The sequence below is a fragment of the Euwallacea similis genome, chromosome 6 (genome assembly GCF_039881205.1).
Source record: "Euwallacea similis isolate ESF13 chromosome 6, ESF131.1, whole genome shotgun sequence".
NCBI classification, from domain to species: Eukaryota; Metazoa; Arthropoda; class Insecta; order Coleoptera; family Curculionidae; genus Euwallacea; species Euwallacea similis.
In genome coordinates, this window is record NC_089614.1 from 789,626 (window position 1) to 807,610 (window position 17,985).

Consider the following 17,985-nt stretch of genomic DNA (forward strand, 5'->3'; position numbering starts at 1 on the left):
AACTCCAATATTTGGTTTTCCTGCATTTCTGCATTGCAAAAAGTCACGTAGTTTTAAATATACGAGCCCCCTAATAACGGGAAGCAATTTGGAAGTTACGCGTCCAGCTTTTAAATATCGCTTCATGCGTTTTAAATTCCACTAGTGCGTTGTACGGTTTGGTAATCAACATTTCGTTTTGGATCGTTTATTTTTTGGAGTAATTAACGGTGCACTGCCAAAAATATTTGCCAATATTCTTTGGTGTTGTGCTACAGCCAAGGTCTATAATGCGTTTAAGAAACACTCAACGTCTTTGGCTTTTTCACAGCCCCATTTTTAGACTTTAATGACACACTTTGTAACTTTTTTAAGCAAAATTCGTCAAAAGCTTAGTCGATAAAACGATAGTTTTCACAATCAAAGCCGGTGACTAAACGCGTTTCATTGTGCATTTCGTGAAAACAGGTACCTTCATTTCGTAACTCAGATACCAAACGGAACCAGCAACGACAATGGTAGCTGTATTTCTATTTACATACACAGTATGACGAAAATTTATGGTATAATTTCATTATATCTAAAATGAACGGCATTTGGCGAAAATCCGAAAACACGTCTATTTTAATTTCTAAGGGGCCTCGTTCTAGTAAATATTTTAAAGACGTGACGTCACCAGAGTAAGCGTAATGATGCAACCCAATATTTTTTAAATATAAATAGGGGTCATGTGACACCTCTTTCGAAAGGTCTCTTCATCACGTATTCAACAGTATAATTATTTTTCTCCCAACTTTTAAACGAAATATTTTATTTGTAAAATTGTTTAATTCTATGACATTATAAGAAATACATCAAATATCGCATAAACGTTCTATTTGCGTTTTTGTTGGTTTTTACGGTGTAGAAAAAGTGCCTAAAAATACCGAAAAAAGTAATACCTACCTACTGACACACAGAATAATAAAAGAGCAGCATTCCAATTTCACATCGATTAGTTGATGTACAGCGAGTAAAGTACTATCATTTTCATAAAGATGTTAAAACAATGAATCGAATAATGAAGCTTATAGCAACTGAATGAATGAAAATTTTAATAATGATTGGCTACGGAGATACAGCAAGGACTCAGGCAGAAGTGAGTAATTTATTTAACGCCAAATACCCTAACTGAGGATCGGTTTCTTAATCAACAATTAGTAAACTTGAGAAGAAGTTTAGCGATGTCGGCAAACTGGTAGAAAATCAATTTCCGAAGCCAAGAAATTTGAAGTGTTTCTTGCATTTCAAGAAGATCTTCATACCAGCTCAAGGCAAGTCTCACTGGATAATAATTTATACCATTCGACAGTCCTAAGAGCGTTAAAAAATGAATGGTGGCATTTACACAAAGTACATCTGGTCCAACAGCTCTCAGACAATTATGAATCGTTGTAACAAAGATGAAGGCTTCCTAGCAAAGTTGATTTTTTCAGATCAAGCTACCTTTTTGCTCAACGGTCACGTAAACTGCCAAACATACTGATACTGGGCATGTGAAAATCTACAGTGAATGGAGGAGTTTGGCATACAATATCCGGAGAAGGTGAATATTGAGACCGGAATTATAAATAACCAGATCATAGAAACGTACTTTTTTATGAAAATTTCTTCAGGGTTATCGGTTACCACAATTGAATCAGAAATTTCCAAACAAAAATGATTTGTGGCTCCAGCACGATGGGGCGTCCTCACACTATAGCATTACTGTAAGAACCTACATAAATAACGTTTTCTCAGGGAAATGGATTGGGAAGAGAGGATCGATCGAATGGCCACCAAGGTCACCCAACTTGACTCCGTTGGACTTTTTTACGGGGATACTTGAAGAGCAAAGTTTAAAAAAATCAACCACACAATTTAGAAGAGTTGCAGATGCGTATCAGACCGAAGATCGCTCAAATAGCCCCAGAGATTCTAGAAAATGTAAAAAAAAGAATTTGCTACTCGGATTTTGCATAATCGTTGAAGGCCGTCAGTTTGAGCATTTATTACAATGTTTTAGAATTAATCAATTTTACTAAGTAAACTTTTTCGCTTAAAAGTTGAGGAAAAAATAACTACACTGGTGAATAAGCTTTGAGGAAATCTTCCGAAAGAAGTGTCACATGACCCTTATTTATAATAAAAAAAAGTTTTCGATTACATCAATACGTCCACCTTGGTGACGTCACGTCTCTAAAATATTTACTACAATGAAGCCCCTTAGAAGCTTAAATTAACGTGTTATAGGATTTTTGTCAATTGTTGTCCATTTTAGATAGAATTTATTCCATACATTCGTGCCATACTGTACTTTAAATCCAGCATCGAGATCTCATACTGTGTCTGCAATCATTCGCGTTTAATACATATACATATTAACTTAAAGGCACCATCTTCAGAAGCCACAAAAGATTCCCAACAATCCCCGTAGGAACATAAAAACATAGAGAGGGGCGATTCCACAAAATTATATTACACTTATTCTTCCTTCCTCGCAATAACCGTTCTAGTATTCAGGACATTCGCAGGGCTGCAGCTGCCTCGTTATGCCCTTAAAATGGCTGCCGCAGGACAAAGTCAGGACTCATATATTTTAAAAGCTCGTTAAGTCGTTTTCGGGGATATTGGACGTATAAAATTTTATCGTTGTAATGGCAAAGCCGCAGAAATTTACATCAAAAGCACTGTCCCATTTATTAGTAGCTAAACGAAGGAGGTTTACAAAGGGATTCGGCATGAAAACAGGATTAATGGATAAACACGTTTAAAAGCTGGCTTCGAAATAGAATCCCAAGGAACAATACATCTGGAAATTAATTCTTGTTGCATTCTTAGTTGACGGCATTTTATACCATCCCCAAGGCGATCAGAAGTTTCCAGCCCACAGAGAAACAATTAAGCTCAAGTAATTTCATAAACTGGAAAGGGTTTCCCTAGATGTGCGAAAGCACTTTCTTGTTTTGCAGTCTGCGACTTGAGCATTGTTCTATTATTTGCTTTTCAGTTTATTTTAATGGGGAGAGAGGCTTAAGGAAAGGATTAGATTTAGCTTCACTATACGTAGGATTACTACGGGCCATCAAAAAATAACTCACACGAGCAGTTTACATGTTAAGGAACCCTGAAACGGCTCCTTGCAATATAATTGAGCACAGTCCCTCGTGCTCACCTCGTTTTTCCATTCTCCTCTTCTAGAGGAACGTGGGTTTAGTGAGTAATCTTAAAAATCCTCAAAGATCAATACCGACTTTAACCCTTTAATCGAAACATTTATCGGGGTAACTAATGTAACTTTCAAAAATTTGGCTATAAGGCAGGCTTTAACCAGAGAAAAGTTAATGGATGAAAATTGATATTTAAGAAAATTAGTTACGACGTTCACCTTTCAAAACCTTTAGGTCTTAACATTCACTTTAAGTAGTTCAAGTCTTTTTATAATAAAAAAGTCTACAGTAAAAAATTTTCTTTCCTACATACCATCAAACCGACTTTATTTTCCTTTAAAAGAGGCTTCAAAATGTCTGAGTTTTAATAACGGCTTTAACTCAAGTTATTAGCTCTCAAGAATTACTACTAAAAAATCCATATTTTGGGCTATAATTATCAGTGATTTAAACTGTGATTTAATCATCAAAAAAAATGACTGTAGTAAAGAAAAACGTGGCCATGTTTTTGTTACTTCTTTACTTTTAATTTTCTATAATTTTGGCTTTTCCTAATTTATTCTCCATACGCAACATATTCGAAGTTTCCTGGAAAAAACGGCAAACTCCATTAACACCCTTGCAAATCCGACCTCGCATTTTGGAGATTAAACCTTTGAATAATAAATCAAACTTTATCGGCTGTAAACAGATGACCGGGGCCCCCTTCGAGCCCCGCCTGCACCCATTGTCTCGCGTATAATGATTAATACCTGCAACTAATTGTGTCCCCCAATGGGCCCCCATTTTAGCTCTCGTCGCACGTAGCCGGATATTAATTCCATAAATTTAGAAATACTCGCGCAACTATCACGTCGAGCCCCGTTTGTCTTATTCAGAGCCGCGATTTTTACCCAACAATGGCGACTCGGTTTCGAAAGGAATTTTTGATTAATTTCGTGTTCTTATAATGAATTTCGATTAGACTGAATGAATTCAATAGTCCGTTTTCTTCATACGAGAACGAAGTCTCCAAAGATTGCATTTTTCCGTAGCAGCTATGAGGCCAGAATCTCTTGGAACTTATCCATGCGGGATGATGGGTGTGTCATCAAAGTGGAACGATGGAATTTTGTCTAGTGGAACTCCTTTTTCTCCGTATTTTGAGGCATCCTCCTAGATCTTCAACAGATGCGTGTCATTTCTTTATCAATTTTTTCGTATATTATGGAAAGAAGGCATTTTGATGTTGGGATCCCACCCAGATAGCTAAATGTAAAGAACCCGTTCTTTTAATTAGAAACAGAGAATTCCTCTGAAGGATACTAATGGAGAATTCGCCGAGAACAAAACAGATTTTATAACTTTCTAAAACACAATAAAACTTAATCCGTATAAAAACGAAACGTCCATTAATTTCCATCAAAGTCATTTTCCTTATCTAACCAGCAAAAATAGGTTCTGTTTATTTAACATTTTAAGCGTGTTTTCAATATGAAATTTCCTCTGTATTCCATAAATACAAATTTGAAATCTTCTCTTTCCATGTTTACAAATTTGACTATTAAACTTTCACTTCTTCATCATCAAACTAAATCAAAGCAGAACTAAAATTCATGGAGTGGATCTAACAATGAAAACGTTTTAGGGGGATTTAGCAGATGTTTTGTCACATGCCGTGGGCCAAAAGCCCGCAGAGTTGTCGGGAAATCGTTCCCAAAGAGGTGGAGAAGCAAAAGTTCAATTAGGGAGAAAAGTTTTCGCTCAGATGAAGTGGAAAGTGAAAAATCAAGTCGCGATGAATTTTGAATTTTATGGGGTTTTGGATAGGAATCAGGCACTAACCTGAACAAATTGAAAAATCTACGGGCTTATCGAATTTTGTTTAATAAGAAGATTTTAAAAAATAGTGATAGATAAGCAGCACTAATCGAAACTTTGTTTAAATAGAGGAGAATCCCCACGTGATAAAACTGAATGATGAATTCAGTACTTATCTCTGTGTCTAGCATTCCATATTTTTAACCCACATTATTTACTCTACATTTACGTAAATTAAATTATCTTTGATGATAGGTTGTTCATATTTTATGAATTCTAAGTGAATGTCTTTTTCCATTCTCTATAACAGAGTTATAATTAACTTCTTCACGGTGGCATTAGAAACTTCATATTTCCTCTTCGCCACCCTAATAATTCCTGCTAAATCGCTGTGCTTGATTTAAAGTTTCCGGTTTCAAGCCTGTGCTGAAACGATCTATTACATCACGCCATGCCAACACGGCATGGAACCAATCTTATGAGAAAACTTTTATAACAACTAAGAACGGTATTTACGTGCGATATAGTTAAACAGTAAACAACCTCGAGAGAGTTGTAGTTTTCAAGTTTGTTTGGATTTAGCGGCAGGAAATTTTAACATGTCCAGGCCTCAATCAATCATAATATTTACTCTCAGGGTCCTAAATTGCATGATTGGAGCCTTTACGACCACTTTAGTGCCATATTTCAGCCCGTCAATTACTTAATATCTCCTGCTGATGGCACAATAGCCTGTCACCCTTTTATGGAGAGAACTAATGCCTTTTGGAGAGAGATTTACTTTCCTTGGGAAAATCGTAATTGATAAGTATATATTTTCCTAGGACTATAAAGCATAATGTATGCGGTAAAACTGCCTTATCGCACGCATTTCCGAACTGAAAGTACCTAGCACTTTAACTCGAAGTAGCGCTTTTATTAAGATAAGATTAAGATTCTGCACTCATGATACGTAGGTGAATGATTTTTTTTCATTATTTTGTAGGGCAACCGCCGTTCTACTTGAATATAAAATCGAAACTATTGCATTTCAGTAAGCTTCTACCGAAAAGACGTCGAAGTGATTTCTGCAGTGAATGTCTTATGATTTTCAAAAAATTCTAACTCTGAATTCAAGACACGTAGGTCAGTTATTTTTTCGTCATTTTATAGAGCAACTATTGTTCTATTTCAAAAGAAGTCTGTAGACTGCATTTGGTTGAAGTTACGAGCAAAATCCACGAAAAATAGTAAAATTATTTCTTCATTCATATCATCTAATATTCACCGAGAAAATTCTATTTCTGACTTCTGTTTTAAACACATATTTGACTCTCGCATGCTCTTTCAAGATTTCTATCCTTAAACGTTGTCTGTTTAAAGAAAAATCCTTCAGTCTGCGCCCACAGCCATAAAACGCCAAATGCCCATTAATTTTTCACAAGCCATGCACTTTAAGGGGGGCCCCATTGTGGGTTATGCCTTATAAAAAGTCTTATCTGAATTTTAGGGAGGCAGTAAAGCACCTGAGTACCCGCCATTATGGAAATTTTCGATTATTAATAGTTAAATAGGCGTGAAAGGGAAATATGCTTATGCAGATTGGAGGATTAGACGTTTACATCGGTTGTTTAGGGGGTTGTTTTGGACCAAGGGAAATACTTTAATGAACGGAGCAGATGTAGGAAAATGTTTTTATCAAGTGAAAAATTATGCTTTGTTTCCTGCACCGAGATATATTGGAGTTATTAAAATTAATGAGAGACATTGAAAGCATACCACGACGATGCTTGTTTAAGAACTTGACCTCTTCTACTCTGACCCGTGTGTGTGCTTGAAACCCATTAATATAAATTCCAATGTCTAGGATATGATATGCTTTATACGGTTCATTCAACGCAATAGTTCATAGAATTAAACGTGAATGCAGTGAGAAACAATTTCGTGCTTTTTTCCGAGATGGTAGATAAATTGTGCTCTGTTTATGTATAAGAAACACAATCGACGAAAAAGAGTATTTCATTCGGGATTACCTATAATTGAACTTGTGGGAAAATACGGATTGTGACTGTCTAACTTATGGATTTTGATGATTTTTAAGCAAAAAATTTATGATTTTAGCTCACGAATTTCTGAGATGTTCACTAAAAATTTAAACACATTTTCCAAGCAGCACCCTAAATCTGAAACGAGAATATTGTGCATTTTTCTCACTTCCTACAAAATGATACGAGAAAAGAATTTTCACCACAATTTCCTTTTGGAATATCGTTCCACTCGAAATAGGATAAAATCATATTTTTCCTCTGATCGCAAAGAATACCTGAAGGCATAAATGATGAAATTTTCAGGGCAATCAAAACTATTAGATGTAGCTGCAATGTCTTAAAACATATGAACAGTCTTTTTCACATTTTCTCCCCTGGAGATGTTGTTCTTGTACACAAAGCTGTGATATTGGGAAGCAAAACTTGTGAATTTTTGCCAACTTCGAGAAATTTTTTACCAAGTACTTTGAGATACAAATCCTAATGACTGCGAATAAGGCTGTGATAAAGTTATTGTTGCGCCTCGCAACAATGATTTGAAATTTTTGGTCTTCAAGCCGTATACACAGGGTGTTTACAAAAATGTGGGCAATATGTCGGAAATGAAAAGATCTTGTCAAAGATTACATTTATGCTTATAAATTGTTTATCAAAAACTTACCCTTACGGAAATACAACTCTTCAAAATTTGGTAGCGAAAATGGTGTTTTCTAAATAACTTTTCTTCCAGTTGATGAAATTTAATGAATTTATTTTAAAATAATAAATTTATTTTTAACAATTTTAACACAAAAATGTTGTTTATTTTGGTATCTAGGTGATAAAGTAAAAAATACATGCAAAATTCCGTTGTTTTTTGTAAAATACTCTATTTGACAAAATAATGTTTTTCTGGAAAACGAATCAGTTTTCGTACATCAACTAAGAGTACCTTTTTTTCTTAGGTACGCCAGAAATCTAATAAACCTATAATAGTTTAAAAAAATTCAAGACTAAATGTTTAATAATAAAAAAGTTAAGGGTAGCCTCTCCTCCGTCTTCCCAAAGGTGTCGAAAGAAGTGTTAGGTTCAATTTTATTAACATTGGTATGATGCAGAAGTAGCCCAAAGTTAATTAAATTTTATTCATTGAAAAAAAAAGTTATTTAGAAAGTACCATTTTCGCTATCAAATTTTGAACAGCCGTACTTCCGTAAGGGTAAGTTTTTGGAAAACAATTTATAAGCATAAGTACAATCTTTTGACAAGAACTTTTCACTTCCGAGATATTGCTCAGATTTTTGGAAACACCTTGTATAGGCAAATTTTGAAAAAAATATTCCAGTTTCTAAAACATAGTTTCAGGCATGATTCTTGAAAATTTGAGTACTTTCGAGGTCATCCAAAGATGGTTGCTAGAAGAATTCTAAATTGCACTCCCCTTGAACTATATCGTCTTAAGCAACCACTTTAAAGTTGAAAAAAAAAATTGCATCTTTTCTCCGTTTTTAGGGAGTATTTCAATCCGAAACCTTCCGAACCCCAGGGCAATTTTATTTAGTCAGATTACAATTGCAATTCTAAATTGAAATTCTCATAAATACAAATAAACACTTACCTTTCAGTGCTATCAGGTAATCCATAAGAATTTCTCGAGCTCCTCTTAGTGTACTTCACTTCACTCACATTTACCTTCGAACTTACTAATGTCAAAGTTTGCTTGAAAAAGTCACTTTCCAAAGCATCTCCTGATACCTCAAACTGATTATAAGGCTTAATTTCCTTACTAAAAGCCGCGATTATCTGCTTAGCCTCTACATCTGGAGTTAGCTGGCCCGTACCAGCAGCGTTTTTCCGAGCCAATCCCCAGTCGTCTTTCACCTTCAATACTGATGGTCTTGGAGGCACTTTTGGTGTTAATTTAAACCTACTAGAACCCTCATCAGAACTTGAAATTGTTTCAAGCCTTTGAAAGCCTTCCTCTTGTTTTATTTTAAGGGAACTCTTTGATAACTTTGCTCGCGGAATTAGCTGTTGCTGGACAGTCTCCTCCTCTACTATCCCATAGGATTTTCGTGCAACAGTTTTGTTATCGATGACCAGCTTAAGATTGACCTCAAAATTGCTAGTGCGTTTCCTAGGAATCAGAGGACTTGGAGAGGGCCGATCAAGGCTGTTGAAGAAACTCAACGCACTTTTGAAGCTTGAGGGACTGGGGGGAATTTCTCCCATTGTTATCAGTTGAGAGATATAAGTAGGAGTTGCATGGTTATGGGTTAGTGTTTAGTCATCTGAAAGCATACAAAAAGAATTTTTACTTTCTCTGTTATAGGGAAGTATGGTAAGGTCACAAATGATTGAATTTATCAGAGAAATGCGAAGGATTATTGAAAGGCAATCAATATATGTAAAACAACAATTTTCAATAAATTAGTAATAGTTGATTGGTTTCTGCAATAACTGATATCCAGGCAGTTATCTCGTGATTTAGAGGAAAGATTAAAGCCTTTTAATAGCCTAATTGAGTTGAGAATTACGAGAGGGTGTTATGTGCTACCTAGCCAAGATCCAATGAAGAAAACACCTGGTAATAACTGTTCTGAATTATTAGTCATTGTTTCTTGAACGTACGCGTGGTTAAAAGCCATTGTTTGTTTATATGAGAGCTAACAGTTCCCTTGCATTTGACAACAAATAAACGTAAACGAGCCTCGAGATTATATAGCAAAAACGGTAACGACCTAATTTCCTTGAAACACATTCACCTGCAAATTACACTCACAATAATTAAGCTAAATGACGAAAACGTATTCAAATTAACACTTAATGCGATTTTTTTTGTTAAAACCGGTTCCACGTGCACTTCACGAAATTTGTCTGGTGTAACGACTGACCGTAACTTGACTGAGAGTTCATGTAAACTGAACCTTAATGGGATTTAAATGATTCACTTAACAACGATAACTCTGAACATGATTGTTGTGAATTGACACGCACCACCACTTTGATCAACTCTGTTGGTTTTAACGCTGAGTTTTCCACTCGTTTTGTAAGTGATTCATAATAAAAAGTTATCGCTTTCTGAGTATTACACGATTACACGACATATCAGTACGCGCATTGCGTTGATGCGCTTTCGTGACTTAGAACTGTCTCACTTAATTAATCCACCAGACTAACTGAATATAAACGATGGAAGAAAGGTGCTTACAATATCAGTTCCTCCGCGGATAAGGATCGTTACTTAGTTTTATCTGAGTTTTTCGGTTAATCAGTTTTCTTTGACTTGAGTCTTGGTATCAAGAAAGCGATTATCTGCATGAGTTTTTAAATAGAAACTCATACTATTTTTTGTTTCTGAGCATCGCTATGGGAATATCGATATATTGAATGAACTGCTGAGTGAAAACTAGCTGGAAATGAGGTGCGACAATATAAGCTTAAAACAGTGCCAAGAAATCGGTGTTTCGTGCTTTGAAATGTCGCTATGAAAAATTCTACTTTGTAAATCTAAGTGAGTTTCTAAGTGAAATGTAGCTGAAAATGAGGTGCGTTATCAGAATTTCGGTTTGAAACTGAAATAGTTACTTATGCTCCGATAAAAGCTGAATACAGAGCCAAAAACTCAACTTTTCTTGTATATGATTAAAGCTGAAAATGGAAACTTCTGAATTTAGACTAATACTATTGTAATAATAATCTTAAAATTAAATACGAAGAATAGCAATGGGGACTCATTGTACAAGGCGGAAGAGTCAAATGGGATAAATTCAACATCTGCATATTTCGAAATGTGTGAAAAAAAATCCGAAACCCGTGAATTTTAAATTCTGAAATTCCATCTTGTAATGTAAAAATTTATTCTCTAAATTCAACCTCCTTTGCATGACAATTACAACCCGCATATTTTTAAATTTAAAGCATAAGTTTGTAATACGTTAATTAAAAGGTCTTTTTATTCTCTTTTCAAAACTGCTGTGGTTTTAAACTTTGCTGCAAAGAATAACAGAAAAAAATAAATTCGTGTATTTGGCGACATTCTCTACAATAAACTCGAAATTCAATAGCTAACACCATTTTGTTATTGATAGTGTAATAACATAATAAAACAAATCAATCTCAATCTTCTATGGGATGTTCAAAATGCATGCCTCGAACCTCTTGGCAGTATCCCAGCCGTAAATAAGAATGTCTTCTAACATTAATCAACATCTGAGGCGTAACCGATTTAATAGTAAGCCTTATTTTTTTTAAGTCAGCTAGATCGCGTGGTTTAGTTTTGTACATCAAGCTCTTCACGTAGCCCCCTAACAAGAACTCTAATGGAGTAACATCAGGTGATCGTGCTGGCCATTCTAGCAATCCTCGCTTCCCTATTCACCGATTTGAAAAAGTTAAATCGAGATATTTTGAGATTTATTCGTTTTATTATTTTATCATATTATCAATAACGAAGTAGTATTAGTTAATAAGTTTTTAGTTTGTTGTAGAGGATTTCGCCAATTACATTATTTTTTTAAATTCTTTCAAATAACGTCTAAAACCATAGCAATTTTGAATGGAGAATCAAAAGATCTTTCAAATGAGGTATCCCAAACTCATACTTTCTAAAATTTGGAGGTTGGAAATGTCACACAAAGGGGATTGAATTTAAATATGAAACTTTTACGTTACAAAATGTAATTTCGGGATTCAAAATTGACGCATTTCGAAATGTTTTTCACATGTCGCCATATACAGATATTGAATTTATTCGATTTGACTCTTCCACTCTGTATTTTGACCATGGGTATCTCATGACGATTAAAATAACATGATGCATGGAAACTTGAACTGCTACTCGCATTGATGTAATTAAGATAATTAATTGCGTTATAAGCAATGATAAGCAACAGTGTGTGGTCGGTATCAAGACTGTCAACATTAGAAGAGAAAACTATTGCCTTGAGGAATAACAAATCAAGGAATCCATATCAGACTAACTTAAGTGTTGATCGTAAATGCACAGATACGCAAAAAAATTGCTTGTCCCCTCAACGCACAACATCAGCTTATTTACCTGCCTAAGCCGCATTCCAAACCCTCTGCATTAAAAATCGGCACAACACCCTAACTAACGAAATGTTTGCTTAGGCCTCCTTAAAAACCACTTAACACAACACACACTCTAACTATCCGAATAATTACCGCAAAGTACCACGATGGCCGAAAGGTACCCGGCGAATTAATAAACGTTAACCGACTGGTACTTGATTGCTTTCAGATGTGATTGTTTATTATCGGCAAAAAGTAGACAAGGAGAGAGAAGTGGAACGGTTGGGACTGAGATGCGATAACAGAACTGGTATTATGTGTGATGAGATAAGGAACAGTTTCCAATGATGCAAATTCTTGAAAGTTGTTCGACCAAGTACGAGGCCTGACGCTAAAGTGATGCAGTATCATACAGTGGTACCCATATGTTCATGGGTTACTTCTCAAATGGTACCTAATTTGGAGTACCAAACAATAACTGATAAGTTGTTCCGGATACGGTAATCCCCGAAGATTTATCACTAATTATTTCACATGCGGTTAATATGTTTCCGTATTTGTTTTAACTCCAATAAAATAATGTTTGCTTTTGGTACTTATGAGAGCACGGGTTAATGAGTGCTCAACTGGAAACGATATGAGTTTTCAAGGAATAGGGTAACCTTCAGTGAACAGCGGATTCGCCGCTAAGCTTTCCATCAGAGTTTTAACTTGTCTTTAATATAGAAATTCTATGGAAAATAGGTAAGAATCGGTTGGTTTGAATGAGGAACCAAATTGTGGAAAATCTGGAGATTCTAGGCCTTGTGAATTAAAACTTTCGAGAACGTTTTTGTGATAAAAGAAGAGATCTGTTGCTATTTATAGTTACCAACTTTCAATTTTTTTTAAAGGAAAATGCAGAGAATGGAGAGGTGCAAGGGAACAGCAAGATAGTAACACAGTATGGGAATTACGGCTACAATGACAACAGTACTGATCCGCTGTTCAGAAAACGTTTAAGTTCATTTTGTCAACTATCAATTAGTTGAAACCCGACAATTTTATTAGTAAAAATCCGCTTTACCTGAATAATCATACATATTCTAATCTCCAGATCAAGCCAAAGTAGAAAGTGAAACCTGCTGTGTAATGTCCCTCGACTTCATTCACCATAAATGAGAAAAAATCTGAGATTTATAACATGTTGACTAATTATCATGACAAGAGATTATATTTTCTTTCCTGTTACATAACCAGCAATCACATAAAGGAGTGTATTTTAGGTTTACGTAAGGTGATAGAGTAGCATAGTAAACACTATATTATTGTCGATTTTGTGGGATATTGCATAATAATTCACATAGTTGGTTAACAAAATTGAATTGTCAATGCTAATTATGCCAACATTCGTTTGAGGTATTTTTCTTGAAAGCAACTCGTATTACAACCTACTTTCAATAATACAAGGTAAGAGTCATATTTTTCCTTGATTTACAATAATCTGGTTGGTTTTAGCATTGCAGTGTTTACTCAGCTGGTGCTTGGGAATTAATGTAATAAACGGATTACCTCTAAATGGCACACTTCTTCATTAACTCTAAAGCATGTAAATTGAAATTTCACATTTCTCTCCCCGATCCATGACAAAGCTTCCTTTTCCCGTAAAAACTCGATTAACTTACAAGAAACACACTTACGTTCACTTTTCATTCACTAAAGTATAACTTGATGATTGATGAGCTTGTAATTACCTCCATTCCAGTGGTTTCCAAATCGGAAGCAACCTAAAGACTAATCTATCCATCTGCACATGAAATGTGCTTATCTAATATGTGTAAGCATATGTTGCATACCTAATCAACGAAGCGGTCATTGTCACTTCCGCATTTTTTTTCCAGCGGTTTGATTAACTGAGGCCTTATTAAAGAAGCGTTTGGTCACTACTCAGGGCTTAAACAGTACAAAGATAATTCGCGGATTTTCTGTAAATGCACATAAATAGAGTCATTCAAATCATCGCAGTAAAAGGAAAATATCCGGAAATAGAGCCTCGATTTCTGGAATTGGGCACAAGGCAGCTTTCCTTTGTACCATTCCGGAAGCCCATCGAATAAATCATCGAAAACGTCCGAGACAGGCTTAAGTTTGATGGCCTAAAATCGTCTTCGGATTTTACTGTTATATTGTACTGCGAAAAGCATTTGCATAAGCACTACGGAGCATAGAAAGGACGTTTCCTACATTTTAAAGGCAGACACTGCCAATGGGGCTTCCACTTCCTTCTTGTCTCCTACTAAAATCGGATTTCTTGACATGCAATATAATTGTGATAGCATCAGTTCAAGCATACGTAGATATTGATGAATGCAGATGAAATGCTAATCAATTCATCTGTTTTAAGATTTTTGCGATTTATGTAGGTTAGTTGCATAAATATCTCCTTTCAGTCTCTGTGTATTTGTTGCTAGATTTCCTTTAGCACATTGAAACACACATTAAAAGCGTCTTAGAAATGTTCCTATAAATTTCGGAAAAAATGAAGATCCTTACAGTGGTAGCCAAAAGTATGGAAACTTATTATTTTTTAAGCTATATGACATCAATGTCATTGTTTTAAATCTTTTTGTACCAAAACTATTTCTTGAAAGTATTCGTTTAATGTTAGCTATTTAGGTTTTTTTGAAGATAAGACATAAATATGATCGACCAGAAGTATGAAAACTAAAAGCAAAATGGGTTGCATTTTGCTTCACTTAGACTTGAATAGATCTGTTTGTGACGAATACCTTCGAGAGCTATGGACAATAAACAAATATCTTTCATCGGACTCAAAAAATAAAATAATAGAGCTACACAAGGCAGGAGTTACGCAAATATTAATTTTATTTTTAAATTGCACACCAACGGCTTTAGTTGGGAGCGATCTATTGAGCAATTTCTTGAATTTTGAATTAAATTGAAATCAATCTAAAAATTTACATCTCGTTATTGTAGCTCAAATTAATAGTCTCAATGAGCTCTATAAACACCCAGAAGCAGAATTCTAAGGACTTTCATTTCGAATATAATTAGCCACTTTTATACCTTTTTTATGGTTTAACTTTATTAACTGCGTTACCATTTCCATTATTTTGTCTAATTTTCTTCTAACTAGATTTCCTTTAAACTTGCTTAAACAAACTCACTCTATTCCTTGTTATGCCTACATATTTGAATTTGACAGACCCACCCTAGGGCCTGAGGGTCGCTGCACGTCTCTGGAATCAATTTTATTGTCCAGAAACAGGGCCAGATAATAGCCCTTTGGGACCCAGGGAGACCTTTTATTTGAGGTCACTTTAGAAGCCTTCTCGTCCAGACTATAGCCCTCGCAAAATATAAATATTGTTCCTGAATAATTCGTGGAAACGAGTCCTCGGGAGAACAGCAATCGAACACAATCTACTACAAATTAAGAAGAGACTTCGAATGGGGAAAGAAATCCTAAAATCTCAGGGGCATTTCAAAAGTTGTTGACGTGGAAGGGTGGGAAGTACAGTTCCGAATGTATTTGAGTCCTCTTAGAGATTTTACAGTCATTAGAGCGGAAAAAGCATAATGACGGATTCAATATTCGCTTTTCAATTTCGATGATCCGAATGCGAGGAGAAGCGAATTTAATAGCAAAGTTAGGAATGTTATTATAGATCATAAAGGATATAGTGACTACTTTGTTAGAAAATCAAATTGTCTCTGATTTTGTCAGAAAAAGTTGAGAAGTGTGGACAAAATGGCGAAGGAATTTTATCTGAAATATCCCTTCTAAAAAAATTTTTGGAACTATTTCATCGATTGAACCGGCGGAAAAAATTTGCAATGAGCTATCGACACTTACTTTAGCTCATAAAACTTTTAAGATTAATTGTAGGAGAAAAAGCATGTTCCCAAGTCCTTTTCTGGATCTTTTCAGGCTGGAGATGTAAGGAGAAAAGGAGGATCCGGAAAGTTCCGTAAATAATTGCCAAAAAAGTACCTAAAGCAAAAACTCGAGATAAATCTCGAGGGGGTCGAAAACTTTTGCTTTTGACTGCTCTATAAGGCTAAGGGAGGGGTTATTAAGGGATGATATCGCTTGCAGCTGCAGTATAATCCGGAACTATAATAAAGATTTACCGACTATGAAGTTATCACTCATTGTGTTTTTCGTGTTTACACTTATTTTTAAATATAAAAATGATTCCACCAAAAATACTTGTGTGTCCTTTCAAATCCTGAATCGAATAAGAATGTAAAGTAGGGATGAAAGGCTGGCTCTGTCACATTTGGATTGTGAGGCATTAGAGGCATTGCCTGGCCCTTTTATGCCCTAATCTCCTCGGCTCCCAACAGAACCCTCAGCAGAATATGTTTGCTATAACACATTTAAATATAAGATTTTTTCAATCTGCATCAGCCGTTAAAAGCATCCTAAAGCTCTAGATTGGATTGTTTTTCGTCTAGTTATAATAAATACAAAAAATGTGAAGCTCGAGCTAATCATTCGCCCTCATACCCATTTTAAAATACATGTATCTAAAGCAAGTATGTCCTAATTGGTATAAATAAAAAATACGAAAATTACAAAGGTTTCAAATATTGTTTGTTAATATGTTGCTTATAGCCTTTTTTCAATGTTAAAAATGAAAATTACAATATAAGTGATTGTACCAAGTTTTCACCCCTTTTAGAGGAACTGGCCAAAAGGGAATACAACGTCGATGTGGTCGGTTATTTTCTCTTTAAAGATCCTATGCCAGGGTAGGCGATAAACTCGTGAATGGAATGAGATCAATTTCCTAATTTCCAGCTATACCGATATTCCCCTTGGGGGAAACTTCCTCTCTTATCCCAACAGGACTATGACATACAGCGTTTGTAAAAAGTATTGCAACACTTTTATAACTTTCATAAATCAGATATTTAAAAAAAATGCTTAAATGCCTACAAGTTTTTTTTCACTGTTCAAATTTTTCACTCATATCTAGCTACTTCTGGTAACTTTTTATTTTTAAATGGAAAGATGCCCTTTGTATTATATCAAATAAAAGGTAATTCAATACGGGATACAACAGTGTACTCATAACTAAAATTGGATCTACAGTTTTCGTAAAAAACAAAATTATTAGATACAAAATAAAGTAACTCACTATTACATCATACGAAATTGAAATTCTTATAATAAATGCTAAAATTGAGCTCCAGTAACAATTTGGCAATGACTCAGTGATTCGTCGAACTGCTTTATGCAATTATTCAGTGCTAGATTTCAATTAAAGGAATAATTAGATTTTTTCTATAAGATGATCTGAGCCTCGAATTTGGAACGCCATGCACACTAAACAAATTTTTTAGAATGGTAAATTTAACACTGATACAGCCCTAGAATTTTACGAAATTTTCTATAACTCAGTAAAACAGGGCAAAATTTATGGTTACACGGCTCGATACAAGATCTCTGTTAGGGAAAGGTATCCTTTTTTCAATAAGATACCTACTTATTTTTCATACTTCGATCGTCGATATCTCAAAAATTTCTGACCAATTGACCGAAAAAATACATCAAATCTTAATAGACCCTATAAACCCTATCAAGACAAAAACTTAGACATATTCCCGATTATTCGTATTTTATAGTGATTGCTGACTTTTCAAGATTTAGACCTGAACTTAAAAAAATTATATTTCTTACTGAGGAAGAAAAGCGATTTATGTCTCCATGAGCAGTGAAATGTCTGGAAAACCTCAAAAAAATATCAAAGAAATTACGCAACAAAACAGTATACGAACGAATGATGAAAAATCAAATACATTCCGTGCACAACATTTCTGACTTCCCACATGAATTGCTGCCCCGGGATGCTTCACTAATTTCAGACTTGAACCAAAGATGATAGAGTACCAATTTGTAAATTGGTCTTATCATCTACCAATTATCAGCTTGTAATGGATATATAGGTTGTTATTGATTAGCACAAACA

The 17,985-nt window shown here is 34.9% G+C and overlaps 1 protein-coding gene across 1 annotated transcript in view; it reads right to left on the minus strand.

The window, feature by feature from the left end:
• spri (sprint) overlaps positions 1–12,220 on the minus strand; it is an 84,107-nt gene extending 71,887 nt beyond the window's left edge. The window contains exons 1-2 of the mRNA XM_066390851.1: positions 12,033–12,220; positions 8,592–9,264 (exon numbers count right to left, since the gene is read on the minus strand). Coding sequence (XP_066246948.1) covers positions 8,592–9,205 — 614 coding nt within the window. The 5' untranslated portion in view covers positions 9,206–9,264; positions 12,033–12,220. The remainder of the gene's footprint in view (positions 1–8,591; positions 9,265–12,032) is intronic.
• Positions 12,221–17,985: the final 5,765 nt, after the last annotated feature.